At 39.8% G+C, this 18149-nt stretch overlaps 1 protein-coding gene across 4 annotated transcripts in view; it reads left to right on the plus strand.

The window, feature by feature from the left end:
- The window catches only part of map4k1 (mitogen-activated protein kinase kinase kinase kinase 1), a 28496-nt gene that overhangs the window by 1326 nt on the left and 9021 nt on the right, over positions 1-18149 (plus strand). For 2 of the 4 annotated variants that reach the window (XM_078085531.1, XM_078085497.1), the window contains exons 2-18: positions 8462-8519; positions 10294-10358; positions 10442-10506; positions 11519-11574; positions 11783-11830; positions 11936-11978; positions 12434-12506; positions 12752-12883; positions 12976-13038; positions 13205-13286; positions 14419-14535; positions 15520-15601; positions 16165-16217; positions 16691-16737; positions 16813-16866; positions 17493-17513; positions 17615-17660. In XM_078085531.1, coding sequence (XP_077941657.1) covers positions 8462-8519; positions 10294-10358; positions 10442-10506; positions 11519-11574; positions 11783-11830; positions 11936-11978; positions 12434-12506; positions 12752-12883; positions 12976-13038; positions 13205-13286; positions 14419-14535; positions 15520-15601; positions 16165-16217; positions 16691-16737; positions 16813-16866; positions 17493-17513; positions 17615-17660 — 1105 coding nt within the window. Of the gene's footprint in view, positions 1-8461; positions 8520-10267; positions 10359-10441; positions 10507-11518; positions 11575-11782; positions 11831-11935; positions 11979-12433; positions 12507-12751; positions 12884-12975; positions 13039-13204; positions 13287-14418; positions 14536-15519; positions 15602-16164; positions 16218-16690; positions 16738-16812; positions 16867-17492; positions 17514-17614; positions 17661-18149 lie in introns of all 4 variants that reach the window. The other 2 variants (XM_040177656.2, XM_040177657.2) reach the window with 1 other exon arrangement.

Consider the following 18149-nt stretch of genomic DNA (forward strand, 5'->3'; position numbering starts at 1 on the left):
AGGTTGGTGGTTTGAACTCCGGCTGCTACATGTCCCATGTCAAAGTGTCCCTGAGCAAGACACCTAAGCCCTAATTGCTCCGCAGGCTAAAATGTACGATGGGTTAAAAATTCAATGGAAGTTGCTTTGGATGAACGTGTCAGCTAAATGACATGCAATGTATTTAACACTGGGCAGATTTATTTTTGACATTTATTCCGAGTTAACTTGTTAACACTTCGTTGAGTGTTGATTTAACACTGACAAGATTGGGACAATATAAACACCATCTTAAAATGTAATCTCACAGAGAGCACTATTTTAACTATATACTATATGTATATACTACTATCACAGCGGGGATTTTTATATCTGAGATATTCCTTTGGAAAGAAAATTATAATGTTGAAGTTTTTTATTAAATATAACTGATCAAGTCTGGATGTTGAGTGAAAATTGGCTTTATATAGATAGATACAGAGAAGTATATATTGATTTCTCTCTACAAACATTACATTGACTGACACTGATTTCTTGGACTTACCCAACATAGCTGCTACGGCCCTAATGCCACCCTGACCGTTACCCACCAGTCATGAAAATACACACTCACGGACGTCACCAACACAGTGTCCTCATTTTTGATTACAAACAATACTATTGTTTCTCCGGCTGAGATCCATTGTAAAAATTAAAAAACATTCAACAAGAATATTGTATTTACTACCAATCTATTCTGTCATGGACCACCTCAGAACAGGAGTACTTTGTTGCTTAGCACAAAGATCCTGTGGGCACAGTTAAAGGTTGAGCGTCAGAGTTGAAATATAAACCTTCAAAAATAATTTTCACATAAGGAACACATTCTCATTTCATTGAAGTTTGGCTCATGCCTCTGCTTGCCATAACCAGAACATTAGGGAGGTGACACGAACAACAACCCAACCAAAGGTAGCACTCAATGCCGGGGGTTTAACCATAAGCAGAGCAATTAGTCGAGCAATGCCAGTACTACATATTTACTTAAGAGCTGTACTCGGGTACAATTTTTAGATATTTGTAATTAAATTGACTATTTTGGTGTGTAATATGATTTCTTCTACACTATAGTAGCATGGTGATGGATTGTGCCACGATTCAAGCCATGTAACCGTCACCATGTCTTCATGCATTCAGGCCTGTTTCAGTGTTTTATATATTGACCCCGCTCCCTAACGACGCCCCCACCCTCCTTGAAGGTCAGGTTCATTTTGTTATAAAAAAATTCTACATAGTGACAGATCACATGAGAAGTCATTTAAGGTTTTCTTTCTTATGGAACAGGTCTCTACTTTGTCTTTTATTAAACTAAATATCTTATTTTATCCATCTTATTTACACCACGGCATGTCATTTCTGTCCCTACATAGTCGCTCGCGTTGACAATCCTTCTCTGCTCATACACACACGTGTGCGCACACACAAGCTCGTGAGCAAACTCCCACAAGCCGACAGAGAGCGTGCGTTGGAAAATGTGTCGATGTCGTGTCGGCTTAAAACACGAATTCACCAGATTTAGCAGTCATTCAACACTGCTGGTTTACCGACCACTCGAAATTAGAACATGTCTGATCTCAAACTAGAAAAGAGCAATAAGGAGGGGAGGTCGGGGGTTTGTCAATTCAACTTTCCGATCTCCACTATATTTAGCTGGTATACATTGTGTTGTGGGGCTTATCAGGCGTCGCAGAGTCATGCAGCACACTAGTCTCTGCTGAACAGTAAATGCTGCTGATGCAAAGAAGGTTAGCTGTAAGCACTTCCTCTAAATCGGGTCAGCCAACCCTGCTATCGAGTTCTACAGAGAGGGAGATGGAGATTTTTGCATAGTTGTTCTTCCTCTACATATGGACACACACACACACACACACACACACACACACACACACACACACACACAGACACTCAATGCTGATCAAACATGCATGTGCGCCTGCTCAAGTACATATTTTTGCATATTGGTTTCACTCACAGTGATCACTCGTGGAATGAAAATTAAAACAATAACGAAAGTGCATGTAAGTTAGTTGAAAACCTTTTATTTCCAGATTTGTTTTTGTTGAATGTTTGTGATGATGTTTGTAAGGAACAAAATGACTTTATCAACACGTAGAGTTGTTATATAAAACTCTACGTGTTGATAAAATCCTCCTACTTCTTCACCTATATAAACTCTTTATACTTTTAAAATTCTTTTTAGGTTCTCACAGGGCAGAAAGGCTTCTCACATGGCAGAAAGGCTACACGCAAGCGATGATCTTATAAAATAGGAGTAAATTGATGTTGATGAAACTAACAAACACAATCCAAAGGGGTTTATACATCTGCAGCAGCATAAAATGCAACATACACATGACGCAGTGATATTAACTAAGTAACACAACATGAACATATAATAATATAATGGTAACAAACATATAGTAGTAAAACACGGACAAGGAACATTTTATTGTACAATACATACAGAATTTTGACTTAAACCAAATTGATTGGCTTGTTAGCGAAATTTGGTGTAGGTCTGCAACGCTAGTTCTAGAGCCGTGGGCGGAGACACTCATGCGGTATATTCTTATCAGCCTGCAAGTCATTCACGTGTTAAATTATATTGTTTACTGATCTGGGCAGCTCACAGGAAACTGACGTGGTCATTGTAAATAGTTGGTCGAAAGCAACTCCAGAAACAAAATACTGCTTTGGAAACGGTGAAATAGTTTGAGGCAGGTTTCATCCTTAAATTGTAGGTTAGAGGAGGGGTTACGATGTAAAAAGATGATCAAACCTTTATGAATTGAATATAATCAATCACCAAGGGTGTCATACCAACCAGCCACACAGACTCATGTAATTCAGTATCGTTTAATTTGGCCTCAGTAACCTCTTTAGCACAACAATACACAAAAAGATATCAAATTAAAATAACAACAAAGACATCGGATGTTACAGAAACATATAAGCAACTGTACATCAACTAGTTCAGAGTTACATACATTTTTTACAGTGAAGCAAAGAAATGCACACAAACAACATCCTGTGCCTCGCACTTCCTCCCTGTCTGCGCCATGTGCTGGAAACAGCAGCTGGTTTTACCTGTTGGACAGCGAGCGGCAGTAACCAATACTGTTGAGGAATGGAGTGCAACTGCAAATGAAAAGAACATAAAAATGAATGGCCAGTTTGCTCAATGGCTACGTCTGTCATAATTCATACAGAGGAACTTCAACTCAGCACCGCTGTGTGGGTCCTGTGTGAAACCATTGACTCTTACGATGCAACTTCCTTAGAATGTAGTTAATTTATCTTACGAATCACTTATTTTAACTGAAACCACAATTGTCTAGATTTTTTTTTTTACATAAGTAAACCTTACATTGGAAGTTTATTTAAGAGACTGTATGCACAATTAGCAGAAAATATACATTTTCATTTTGAAAATAAATGTTTAAATGCACGCCATCTACAATTCCAAAACGGCACAATGAATGATTTACTATTAAAGTATTATTGAACTTTACACATACAGGGTAGTAATCAGTTATTTTATTCTTTATGGAAGGGTTTTTTATGTTCAGTACAAGTACAGCTAATGGGAATGTGATTAGTTCAGCAGATACCTCATCATAAACCAAAGTATTACACAGATGACTTTGACTGGTTTGACGGTGAAATGTATTTTTACAATCCAGTAGTCCAGCAGTATGTTACCTAAACTATGTGCTCTTCAGTTTGACGACAGCTAGCTTCCACAGGAACATATTTGTATCTTTTATTAGGGTAAATTCAATTAACACAGTTATTACATTTTATTCCAAGGCGAAGAGAAACGTTGAAATGTTCTTTGTTGGACCACCACTTGGTTTGATAAGTACATGAATCTTAAATGTCCCATCACAACTGTAAATTTGGATAAGAAATGTCTGTTGAATAAAGCTAAAGAGGCGTCTCAGCTTGGTTTGGTCCCGGAATTGACACAGGCTTCACCGAGCTGACTAAAGCAGCCGATCATTTCAGCGCGTTCCTCCATCTCACAGTAAAACCCAGAGTCGCCTTATCAGATGTGGCTTGTGCTACTAGGCTGCAGTAGGAGTGGTTGTTGAACATGTTGCAGCTCTGGTTTCAGGCCGCAGACGCTGTGGGCTGCACCTGTGCTGTGTGTGTGTGTGTGTGTGTGTGTGTGTTTGTGCAACGTTCGAGTAAAAAAGAAAATGAAGAAGTGAGATAAAGGAGCAGCGGACTACATGCAGAAAGTGATGGCAGAGTTGAGTTAACTGTAACAGGTTTCTGCTGAAACAGGGTGTTTTGTGTGTGTGTGCGAGTGTGTGTGTGTGCATGTGTGCGTGCTTGCATGTTTGACAATTAAATATGTTTAGAATTTCTGGTTGGTGTTGATTTATCTTTAAACCCAAAATGAGGAAGAGAGATCATTTATACTTACAGTATCCAAACATCAGCATTGGTGTGTGTCTTCATGGAAGAGTGCTTGTGTGAAGAGATAAAAGGTGGTACATGTGGTAGCATTACCCCGTCCAACCTCTACAAGCATCTGCTTCGCTCCACCATTACCCCGTCCAACCTCTACAAGCATCAGCCTCCCTCCACCATTACCCCGTCCAACCTCTACAAGCATCTGCCTCGCTCCACCATTACCCGTCCAACCTCTACAAGCATCTGCCTCGCTCCACCATTACCCGTCCAACCTCTACAAGCATCTGCCTCGCTCCACCATTACCCCGTCCAACCTCTACAAGCATCTGCCTCGCTCCACCATTACCCCGTCCAACCTCTACAAGCATCTGCCTCGCTCCACCATTACCCCGTCCAACCTCTACAAGCATCAGCCTCGCTCCACCATTACCCCGTCCAACCTCTACAAGCATCAGCCTCGCTCCACCATTACCCCGTCCAACCTCTACAAGCATCTGCCTCCCTCCACCATTACCCCGTCCAACCTCTACAAGCATCTGCCTCGCTCCACCATTACCCGTCCAACCTCTACAAGCATCTGCCTCGCTCCACCATTACCCCGTCCAACCTCTACAAGCATCTGCCTCGCTCCACCATTACCCGTCCAACCTCTACAAGCATCTGCCTCGCTCCACCATTACCCGTCCAACCTCTACAAGCATCTGCCTCGCTCCACCATTACCCCGTCCAACCTCTACAAGCATCTGCCTCGCTCCACCATTACCCCGTCCAACCTCTACAAGCATCAGCCTCCCTCCACCATTGGTCAGGGGGTGCGTGTGGGAGGCAGGACCCAAACGCAGACTTGCGGGAAACAAAAAGACTTTAATAGTCAAAAGGGTCAAAAAACACAGGAACCGGGGGCAAAAACACACAGGCAAGAAACTACGGCGATCCAAGACGAAAGACAAGGACATGCGTGGCGAAAGACAAGGACATGACAAGTGACACAGGAGACACACGGCTTAAATACACAAGGGAGGTGCAGGTGATTGGACACAGGTGGAAACTATTAGACAATCACAGGGGATGACGAGACAAGGCAGGAAGTGAAGTTACCCGGGGACACGAGTGGCAGAAAACTACAAAATAAGACAGGAAGTGAACCACACCGTGACACCATTACCCCGTCCAACCTCTACAAGCATCTGCCTCGCTCCACCATTACCCCGTCCAACCTCTACAAGCATCTGCCTCGCTCCACCATTACCCCGTCCAACCTCCACAAGCATCTGCCTCCCTCCACTATTACCCCGTCCAACCTCTACAAGCATCAGCCTCCCTCCACCATTACCCCGTCCAACCTCTACTAGCATCACCTACAGCCTTTGTGTGTGTGTGTGTGTGTGTGTGTGTGTGTGTGTGTGTGTGTGTGTGTGTGTGTGTGTGCGTGCCTGTGTGGGTGTTCTCCCAGTGGTCAGTGCAAGGAAACTAGAAAATGCACACTTCAAGATGGAAAGGTTGCTGCGGCTTCCGGCTTGTGCATGTATTTGGTTGTTTACGTGTGGGGTCTCTTTCCTCTCAATGACCTCTCTGATGTCACACAAGCACACAGACACAACAACACACGCTCCTTTCAGTTTTTCCATCGTCATTCTTAGTGTTTGCTTTGTCCATTCTAGGCTATGTATGGTAATTCAATATTGTGCGCTAAACTGTTATGGTTGCTGGAAAAATATTTAGTATGTGTATATTTAGTATTACGAAAAATGCAAAAAACACCAAGAAGTTCCAGGCAGACGATTAAGCCAGCATGCTTCTTTGGCTCTTCTGACACACAATCCTTTGCACACTGACTAAATGAGCAAGAGAGTCGAAGATTGAGAAAGCCGTGTTATGTGTAGTACGCCCTAGTGGAATGAAACAGTATGTACTTTGTAAAGGCAGGTACAGTGGGAACTAAAAGATACTTCAGTCCAGTATTGAAAACTGGTCTGAATTATTGGCCAGTTTTTAATTTAAGCTAGTTGAGCTAACTACTGAGGCAGTTCCAGCTGTCCACAGTGAGGTCAGAGTATCAACCTGAATCTTTTTGGACGGACACATTGATTAATTGAATATAGGACAGCTATGAGCATACTGTAGTTAAGCAAAGCGGAAGAAATCTCAGACAGATATCAAAACCAAAACTACCCCGCATGATGACTTGCCGAAATACCACAAAAGGAAAGTGTTGCATGCCACTGACCCTTGAAGGTTAGTAAGTGGAATGGTAGCGTTAGCGTGGCTGTCTCTCTTCACTGTGAGCCAATAGGTGTATGACCGCCCTCCTAAGCGACCACCCAAAAGTCCACCAACGTCGATATGCCATCAATGTCAGTATCGATGTGTCATCTTCCATTAGAGTTTCCGACAAAATGGAAGCGGCGCTTTGACAGTGGAGGAGGCCGCCGCCTACCTTCTATCTTTTTTGGGGTTTTGCGGGTTAAATGTATAGCTTTTTTAGTTAGTGTACCAACACTGCTAACGACAGCCTGCTCATTTCATGAAATATGTGACTACAAAGTTGTTTTGTTGTATGAGCTCAGCAACATCAGGTAAAGATACGTTGACATACATTCATCATGAAGCAGTTGATCTGAATGTAGTCAGAATTATTTCAGGCTGAAGGTATCGTCACATTTGTTTTGAGGTTATTATTGCTCAAATATCCATTTGTCATGCTTTTGTTACTGGAGTTTCCCCGGTCCACGTTATTACCTTTCAAAGGTCGCTGACCGGGTACAATTCTGACTGTTTGTATTTGACGAGTGACATAATGTGAACAAGTATTTTCTCTTAGTGTAAGTAGGCGGGCAGACATCTACTACAGTCTGGTGTGTTGGTGGTAGAAGTATAAACAAAAGTATTAACAAAAAGGATTAGCACAAAAATATACGGTACCTATGAACTAAATGTATATGTATATATATATATGTATGTATATATGGACAGTTATAGTACAGTTATTGATGCAAGTCAACTCTTTAGAATCTACATGTAATACTAAGTGTATAGCACAGTACCATTATAATTAAGGCACTCATAAATATTCATAATTCATCATGATAATTTGCGTTGTTATGACGCATTATTCATGAAGGCCTATAACTAAAAGAACCCGGCACTGCATGTATTAAGTGTTCTTTAGAGTTCCTAAACATGTTTGTTATGACGCCCTTTATATCATAATAGATGAGGTTTATAAGAAATAATTTTAAAAGCAGAGGTCTGTTTGACATCAAGCATCTTTCTCTTTATATATGAATACGTGTCATCTTTGTAAAATAAAACTTTTTATTACAATGGTCCTCTTGCCCAATAACACCTGGAGTACAATGCAGAGGTGAAGTTGTATACTATAGTTCTGAAGGAATAGTGTGAAGGAAGTTCTGTTTGTGCTTCCTGTTTATTTATAGTACAAATAACCAAAAGAGAAGTGAGACAATTTCACTCAATCGCACTTTTTAAGGTCAGCAAATGTGTCTGTGTATGTGTGTCTGCTGTGTTTGTGTGTGTGTAAATAAAAAGTTTTAACTGTGTGTGTCCGAGTGAGTATTCTGTCTGTTTGCAATGCCACTGAGTACTGCGGTGGCATGTTTGTTGCACTGATCTACAAAGAAAACATGCAAATTAAGCTCTGCTGGTACTCAAAAATATACAAATGTTTTTGGTCAAATGACCAGTTGCAGGCTACAACTAATAACATTTATTCAAGTTCTGCTAAAGATACTTTGAATATCAAATGTAGCTAGACTGCATTTACTTTGATGAATTAGATTACTAATTTTTTTCTGATTAAAAATATTGAGTATTACATTTTATCAACTCATTAAACAGGACTGTACTGTTTTAGAATAAGCTACCCAGCGAGTTATTAAGTACTAAAAAATGACTAAGCTGCAACATAATCATCAATAACTGATAATCATGATCATTCTGAAATGGGCTAGCTGGCAATGACTGACTGTTAAAATAATAGCCTTTCTTTTTGTGTGTTCAGGCCCGTAACAAGCAGAACGGAGAGCTGGCAGCCATCAAAGTCATCAAGATGGAAGCAGGTGAGAAGTTTCATTTAAATGTTTGAACTTGCACCAGGTAATGAACACATTTCCATTCATTTGGGATTCATCAGGGTCATTGTGATGGGATTTCTGACTTTTTTTTGCCATTCAACAATCAATTAATAGAGAGAATAATCTGCAGATGAATCCTTTTTGAATATATTTAGTTAATTGTTCAAAATGAGCTCCAGATACACCAGTAAAATCCTAATATATAATACTACAACAGCCACAAGGTAAGTCTTGCTGCTTTTAGTTTGCGCTACTTGAAGAATGTTAAAACGCATCTTTGTGATTATAGAGAATTATAGAGAAAGTACTAATTACACGCTGAATTATAATCTTACTAAAGTTATCAGGGGATGCGTGGAGGAGGCAGGACTCAAACGCAGACTTCTTAGAAAGCAAAAGACTTTAATAGTCAAAAGGCAAAAGCAAAAGGCCAAGGGGCAAAAACACACAGGAACCAGGGGGGAAAAACAGCAGGCAGGAACTACGAACATCCACGACGATAGACAATGACGCGACAAGTGACACAACAGACACGCATGGCTTAAATACACAAGGGAGGTGGAGGTGAAACTATTAGACGATCACATGGGATGACATGACAAGGCAGGAAGTAAAGTTACCCGGGGACACGAGTGGCAGAAAACTACAAAATAAGACAGGAAGTGAACCACATCGTCCATCCATCCATTGTCAAACCGCTTATCCTGCGCACAGGGTCGCGGGGGGGCTGGAGTCCATCCCAGCCAACTTCGGGCGATAGACAGGGTACACTTTGGATTGGTCGCCAGCCAATCACAGGGCTACACAGAGACATACAACCATTCACACTCACATTCACACATCTACGGGCAATTTAAAGTCCCCAATTAACCTGATCCCCAGAGCATGTCTTTGGACTGTGGGAGGAAGCCGGAGAACCCGGAGAGAACCCACGCAGACACGGGGAGAACATGCAGACTCCACACAGAAAGAACCACATCGTGACAAAAGTAAAACATTTTCTGGAGTTTTTCCTGTGTCGATGTGAGGGCTTTGGGACACAGGATGTTGCAAGTGTACACACTGTAAAGCCCCCTAAAGAAAAAATTTGTGATTTTGGGCTATACAAAATGAAATGAATTGAACTGAATTGAATTAAAATTAAGTGACAGACATATATACAGTATTTAAAGTACTCGAAGTAAAAGTATGATCATTGTAGGGTGTTCTCTGTTCCCGGCTAATTTAATGCACCGTGTTCTATAAATGTGTCACATGTTGAAAAAGGAGAAAAATGAAAAAATCTCAGACATATATAGTGTAAAAAGTAAAAAAATACGATAATCACCTCTTAGATGGAGCAGAGTGGAAGTTAAAAGTAGTTCCATGTGGAACCACTCAAATAAAGTACCTCAATGTGTACTTGAGTAAATGTACTGAGATACTTTCAAGCTCTGCCTTGGTGACGATTGGAGTGACTCTATTAGCCTCTCACACTCTGTTCTGAGGGTCTCACCAATCAACCATGCTAACTGGTTATCAGCTGGCGCTCAATCCATACACATCATATTTATTTAGCGGGCCCTTTTTTCCAAAGTTACCAACAATAAACTCAACAGGTAGAAGAGCTGGCACGACTTGGTTGTATAACCAGCTAACAGCGTGCTAGCATGAGGACACCCACTGTGTTGGTATGCAGTCTGATAAAAGTAACGGCTATCGTGTCCTCTCTCTTTCTCCTTCTGGTTCCACAGACGATGATTTTTCTGTCATCCAGCAGGAGATCGTCATAGTGAAGGGCTGTAAACATTCCAACATAGTGGCGTATTACGGCAGCTACATAAGGTGGGTTGTGTGTCTCTCTGTGCTCCCTCTGGCCCTCTTCATCGACCTCATGTACACTTGACTTACTCACCCTCTGTCTGCAGAGATAATAAACTGTGGATTTGCATGGAGTTCTGTGGAGGAGGCTCCCTGCAGGACATCTACCACGGTGAGTGTGTGTGTGGATGTGTGCGTGTGTGAGAGAGAGTGTTTTTTAATTTTGATTTGACATTGCTTTTACATGGGTTTTTTTCTATTGGTATATTATATCAATTTCTCTGTACTTCTAATATTTCATAAATGTCTAATCCACAACAGTTGACACTATCTCTGACACTATCCGTCTACTCTATCTTTCTATGACTTATTCTACACTAGCTTTTCTCAATTTTTAGCAGCCTATGTAGACTATTTTTGTATTATTTAAAATACTAGTACTCGTAAAAACACAATACTTAATTTGCTTAATCCTGTATTCTATTTTGTATCTAGTTCTTCTCCATTATTCTGAAACCATAACTTTACAAATGTTGATGGTGACTAATTTTCACTCGTCCCACCTACTTCGAAGTCACATTGCACTCATAGGTTAGGAGAATGAGGTGAACAGCATTACTAATCTTGAAGCGTCTTTTCGTTCATGCTGGAGTGGAGTTCACAGAATGAATGTGTTGGAAAACGTTGGGTTGCACTCTTGGGAGTGAATCACTGCACCAAGCGAGGGAATTCAATTGTCTCAGGGCCAAAGGCAAAGTTCTCAGTTTACTTAACTTAATTGAATCTGAAGCCCCCTTACAACTTCAATTGCAAAATTTGCCGCTCAAATTATAAAACAATTATTTGTAAATTGCAATTGTCAATAAAATGTTGACTGGTAAAATGGACCCATGGCAGACACAGAATATGCTGGAGAGATTAGAAAATCTCAACTGGCCCAAAACTCATGTTTTTATTCACTATTCAGTTGCTAATAGGTTATGCTTTGCCTATCTCTCCTGTCATTTTCATATTTTACAAAAGAAAGAAATACTCCTTATAGTCTGAATCAAAACGTTGCTGTCCTCAATTATGATGGGCTAAACAAAAGCAGAGTCAGCATGTAAATACACATTACAAAGCTTTTGTCATGGACCTTGTTCATACTGCGCTGTCCATTATTTAAAATGAATTGTGTCCTATAGTGACCGGTACTCTCGCTGAGCCACAGATCGCATACATCTGCCGGGAAATCTTGCAGGTGAAGTCAAACTTTTTCTATTAACTGAATTTGGACTCTTAATAATCTGCTGCTGTTTATAATGTTTTTCGAGGACAAAAAACACATTTTGTTTCCTTTTTTTGTTTGCTCTCCTAGTGCGTGTGTTATTAAACTAGTTGCAATTATAAAGCACACTTTTTTACTGTTTAGATGCTCACTGTGTGTGTGTGTGTGTGTGTGTGAACAGGGTCTGGACTACCTGCATGGACAGAAGAAAATCCACAGAGACATCAAGGTGACTTTTTTTACTTGACCTTTACTCTCAGTTCACAAGGTTTCCATCCTGTGTACGTTCAGTGGAATGATCACTGTGGGGTGTTTTTCTCGTCCTCTTTTCTAGGGTGCCAACATCCTCCTCAACGACCACGGCGAAGTCAGACTGGGTAGGTGGATGTTGATTCAACCTTTTGCTCTGCGCTGAAACAGCTTGCTTGAGATGAGTCACATTAGCTGCAATAGACGTCTCTTTTGTCTGGATGATGTTGGGGGACAATTAATAGTTAGTCATACTAAAATGGGTTTATCGCAAGTTGAGGAATCATTTTGTGGAGGTTGTATTCCAACACATGCTATTTGGCTGTCAATGTTTCATTTACACGCCAAGGATTGTCCCAGTAATACACCACTTTGGTTGACAATTCAGTCAAGAGTGGAATAAATAATCTTGTTGGGTATTCCACAAATGCACTGATACACCACCATTACTATAAAAAAATGTTTTTGGATTACATTAGAACAAATGCACCGACTCAGAGAAACCTGTCTTGTTAAGTATATTATTTGGAGTCAAATTAATTCAGAAGATATTGTGGTTTTTTTTGTGCCCTGTGTCGTGTAGCTGATTTTGGGATCTCGGCTCACATCACTGCCACTCTGGCCCGCCGGATGTCCTTTATCGGGACACCATATTGGTGAGTTTGCCACCCAGAGATCAGTCTCCCTGAAGCTTTGCATGTCACAAGATCCAGAACCTGAACATTTAAGGGCAAAATAAATTACTAGTGGCTACGAGAAAAGACCCAGAATAGCTTCACTTTCCTAGTAAGCTTTCTCTTCTTTACCCTTTTGCTGTTTCTTCCTTTGATGTATTATCTGTCTTACTGCACCGAATCTGCGGCACAAAAGTCTCTTGTTGCTTTTTCCCTTATGTCCTCAGGATGGCTCCAGAGGTGGCAGCGGTGGAGATCAAAGGTGGCTATAATGAACGCTGCGACATCTGGTCCGTGGGCATCACAGCCATTGAGCTGGCAGAGCTACAGCCGCCGTTGTTTGACGTCCACCCGCTGCGGTAAACTGACACAACCGTGCAAATTGAATGACATTTAAATGCATGATTACTGACGCAAACAGATTGTTATTGACTGCTTTGTTGTCCTGTAGAGTCCTGTTTCTCATGTCCAAAAGCGGCTACCAGCCTCCCAAACTGAAGGACAAGTCTAAATGGTAAATAAAAAATGTCATTATGTTCAATCATTAAGTGATGAAGGAGACGTGTACAGCACCTGTCATCAATAATGTGCATAATAATATTAGCTTAATACAATTATTCATTAAATGTGTACATGTGTATTACATGCACGCCTGCTACCAACATATGTCCTATCTGCAGGTCCTCCATGTTTTATAACTTTGTGAAGGCCATGTTGGTGAGGAACCCGAAGAAGAGACCCAGCGCCTGCAAGTTGCTCTCAGTCAGTACTGCTCACATGCTTTATGCCCCAGTCCAGCTGTGCAGCTGTTAATTGTGAATGTATAGGCAACGTTTTATGCCAGTGCACATGAAGAAGCATTTTTGTTTGTTGATTTTTGCTCTGAAAATGTTAGCTAACGCTGGCTAGCAAGATCCGTTTGCCTGCTTTAAGCGAAAAAAGGAGGCTCTGTTCAGTTTCTCTCAGTATGTGCGGCCCCCTTCCGAGACCGCAAGTGTTTCTGCAGAGAGATAATATTGATCACTATTAACCAACCCCAACCGCTTCTGACGGACCACTTTTCTGTGGGAAGAGAGAACGCATAGGAGTTTTGGAGAAGAGGACTAGCGAGGTAGTGGGTCAGCTGGATAGCGTGCTCGTTGGCTCGCTCGTCTTCGGACCTTCCTCCTGCTCTAGCGTGGAAGAGTCAGGCAGATTGACCACAATTCATTGTTGCCTCCAGTCTTGATTTTTCATTTAGATGCAGCTGTTAAGAATCATAGCTAATATTTGTTTTCCAGGATTTTTTTAAATGTAGCAGCACTGAAGTGCGCCGCTCAGATTTACTTTCAGCTCACAGTAAAGAGAAATTTTAACACTTGCGCCTTGGTGCATTGGCTTCATTTGGCTAACCGGATCATAATAAGTCATTGTGCAGTATGTCCATAAAAAGTTATGGCATGGTGTGTCCATAAATATAATAATGTATCGAGAAATGTCATGACATAAAAAATAATATGGTATAAGTATATACGTCAGATGAGAGCAGGACATGATGCGTATCTCTAAAGTATTAAATTAAGTTTCTCTTTCAATCTTTAGACTTCTTCTTGGGTACGTAATTATGGAATCTTTTAATAGATGTTGATGTCCAGAAACGTCTGGGTTCTCCCCAAATACAAACACAAAAGTGTTTAGTGGGTCTAGTGTTACCCCGAAGTGGACAAATAAGTGCATCTTTTGACTGCAACACCTATTTATTGAATGAAAAACTACTGACCGTCTGTAATCCAATCTTTTTCTTTACTTGATCTGGTCCGAGCCGGCCCTTATTTTTGACATGCTGCTAAAGTCTTCACCATCTTCAGCTCACTCACTGTTTCTGTTGTCTCCATCTGTTGTCCTCTCCCTGCAGAACATGTTTTTGACCCAGCAGTGCCTGAAGCGTGACCTGACCCTGGAGCTCCTGGATAAATATCGAAACCCTGAGAAACACAAGTCCTGCCTGTTGACGGAGGAAGAAGAGATGGAGGTCTTTGTCCAGTTTCTCAACACTTTTATTCATGAGAGATGAAGCTCTTGATAGACATTAACAGTCTGTCAATCACAAAAACTAAAATAGTTCATTATAGATTCGTCAAAATAGGGTTATTGTGTCAATTTAATCCATTGCATTATTTAGTGTACTGAATTCAACTTTTCACTTGAAATGAAACTTGTGTTTTGTAGTGCTGTCAATTGATAACAAATTAATCGCATATTTTGAAGTTCATTAAAGTTTGTTTTCTTTAAATCTAGTCTAAATCTTACAAATAGTGAGTAATCACTCTATTTTAAACACTGTTTTTTGTTAATTGTATTTTAAAAACAAAATTACATTTCATCATCTCCAAAGCTCCACCGGGTGGAACAGAGATTCTTCCTGCTGTCCTCGTGCAGTTTGCTGTGCTCTCAACTCTCATTTGAAAGCTGTGTTATTAATAATTGTGCCAACAATCTCCCCACATTTAGCCAGGACGTTTTCCAAACCACTGTCTTTTAGGGACACAGTGTTGGTCCTCTTGAGACTGTGTGACGTCCAGGGTACATGTTGAGATGAAAGTAGCCTAGCAGCTAGCTTAGCTTAGCCTAGCGGTGCGTAGTAGTTGTTCGTTTGCCACTCACGCTCCTTCTGTTTTGGAGTAATTCCTCTGCACAGTTCTCCACTGTATGTCGCACCTCGTTTTTTTTTTTACCATCTCGCTCTCTCCTGTCTAACTGAAAGCACGTAGTGGCCGTTTCGTGTACGGGGTTAACTTTGTTTACTTCTGGCACTCCGGATGACTAGAAGTAAACAAAATTCCATTAACTGCATTCAAATATTTTATCCGTTAATCTCAGCCACATTAATCTCATGGATGAAAGTGTTGATTTTTACTCTAGTATTTTGTAATATATTACGTATTTTTATTTATGTTTTTTCCAGAGACAGTAGACCCTAAATGAATGAACCATTTGCATTGCTTCTTCATTTAAGGTGATGCTGCCTGGATCTTTGAGGAGGATTCAGTCGATCAACAAACACAACCAGGCTGGGAGGACAAACTCTGACTGTAGCAGTAAGAACACACTATTGCTTTAACAATAACAGAAAGTCATTAGCTTTGCATTCAAAACTTACTTCAATGTTGTTAGCTTAAAATGAGGCCTTAATGTGTACATGTGGAGCCCCCCGTGTGGCCCCATCATGTTTCTACTGAAGCCCAGAATTGATAAACCGAACACTAACTGAGGGCTTTTAAACACAGTGGTGATTAAGCTTATGAACCACTGATCTAAGTCTGCAGAAAAAATGCCTTTGAGTGAAATGTACCATATTTCCATCTGAGCTGAAGTAGAGCAGAAGTGGGAGGTGGCATTAAAGGAAAAAACTCAAGGAAACCAACTCAAAATTGTGCTTGAGTAAACGTATGCATGCAGTATTTATATCCATTTAGACAGATTATAAATAGACCTTGCATAGGTCCTTGCATAGGTCCTTGCATAATTTCACTCACTGTTGAGTATTATGTTATATTATATGAGTAAGTGAAAGAATACACACTTATTTTGCTCCCCGATAAGTCTAGTGTTGATGTAAAGAAAGTCGTTGTGTTGAATACTTTTGTTGATGGTCCCTCAGTGGAACAGATTTATACTCAGAGGCCTATGAAGAACAACTCGCCAAGCGCTAATGTAAGTTTATCATTGTTCTGTTTGTCTAAAATACATGTAATCATACACATAAGTACCTACTTTTGACAATATATTTTCTATTCATCTATATGCATACATATTCCCACTAAACCTACATATTACGTACATATATACGTTACAGGTTGCTGAATATATCATTTTTATATATATTTATAAGCACACTGTAAGATCTGTATTAGTATGCATGTAAATACAGACATGTTCCTCACAGTGCATACAGAGCTATGGTAATTTCAGTACTCCTAAAACTTTGTTTACACAATTTTTGAATAATATTACTGATTTTGGTGACAAATTACATTTATCATTTATTATTATATTCTATCACAAGAATAAAATACTTAACACCACTCAAAGAGGGGTGTTGTTTTATAGCTCTTATAATGATTTACCCATTTGCAATAACTAATAATAATTACCTTTAACTAATATTGCCGATGTGTTTTCCTCAGTCGACACCCTCACTTGGATCCAGCTGCAGTAACAAGAGTACATTAGGGTAAAATACACAACAGATGAAAGTTTACCACATCAACTATTTGATTACAATATTTAATCAAATTTTCTGTTTCAGGGATCAGTACTCAGACAACGACGACGATGACGATGACTATGACGATGTGGACATGTAAGAAAACATTGGAACAATGTTTGACAAAATACAACAGCGTGCAAATCGTACACTGGTTGGTCATGTTTGGGGTTTAATACTAGCCACAGGCCCATGTGGTCTACTCAGTGGGAGTACTCAGCTCTTAAATTTGACTAAAAAATAGCAATACTACAGTGTTAAAATACGCCGCTGTAAGTTAATGCCCTGCAAAAGTATCCAAAAGTTAAAGTACCCATTGTATAGAATTTCTCATTTCTAATATTTAACTAGATTATAATTTGTGATTTATCAATGTGTTTAATGTTTCTGTCACGTTAAAGTTTAAGGTGGATATTATTTTAATTACTTAATATCTTGCCGGCTTGTTTAATCAACAGTAATACATCATTTTTAAGTAGGTGATATATATTTTGTATAATTATTTAAATCTGGAAAGTAACAAAAGTTTTAAGTAAACTTGATGGAGGAGAAACTATAATATTTCCCTCATAAATGTTGTGAAGTAGCTCAAAATTGTGCAGTAGTTACTAGTAAATGCACTTAGTTACAATCCACTTCTGAAAGTGTTCCTCAAGTTTTTATTTTTCTTATTATATAATTAAAACCGATTGCATTGACACTTTTTCTTATGTCCTCGTCAGCCCTACAATGTCACCCATGAGGTCAGTCTGAATGAGCCCGAATGAAAGACAAATTCACTTATGTGTTAATATGTATTTCTTCCATGGATACACCACATTGAATCCATGCTCTCTGCCCACAGTCACGTAATGCCGGCCAATGAAACTCCACCTCCACTCCCTCCGAAGGTGATTATTGACCAAGCCAAAGCCTTATTATTTACATGAAAAACATCACGGAAAAAGTTATTTCCCGGTAAATTCGTAATCATTGGATTTTATCACATCCATATAAGCTCTTAACAAGTGTTGCTGAAGATAAAATAGATGTTTCATTTTGTTTGTTACTAATAGACAGTAGTGGAAGAAGTAATCCGAAAAGTAACTTGGATACTTATACGCGACCAAATGTGTCCAAGTGTTATCGGCTAAACATATTTATCAAAAATAAAAGTATTAATAGTGAACTTAAATGTTCGCTGTCAGTGTTTAACTGATTTAATTATTATATGATGTTTCTGGATAAATATTACTGCTGCATTAAGGTGCATGACTCATTTAAATGTTGTGTATGTTTATAACTTCTTTATACCCCTCACATCACATTCTATAACATATCACATGTTTGTGGAAACTGTTAACCTGTGAGGAACACTGATCTCCACAAAATAAAAAACA

The sequence above is a fragment of the Gasterosteus aculeatus genome, chromosome 1 (assembly GCF_964276395.1).
Source record: "Gasterosteus aculeatus chromosome 1, fGasAcu3.hap1.1, whole genome shotgun sequence".
Lineage (NCBI taxonomy): Eukaryota > Metazoa > Chordata > Actinopteri > Perciformes > Gasterosteidae > Gasterosteus > Gasterosteus aculeatus.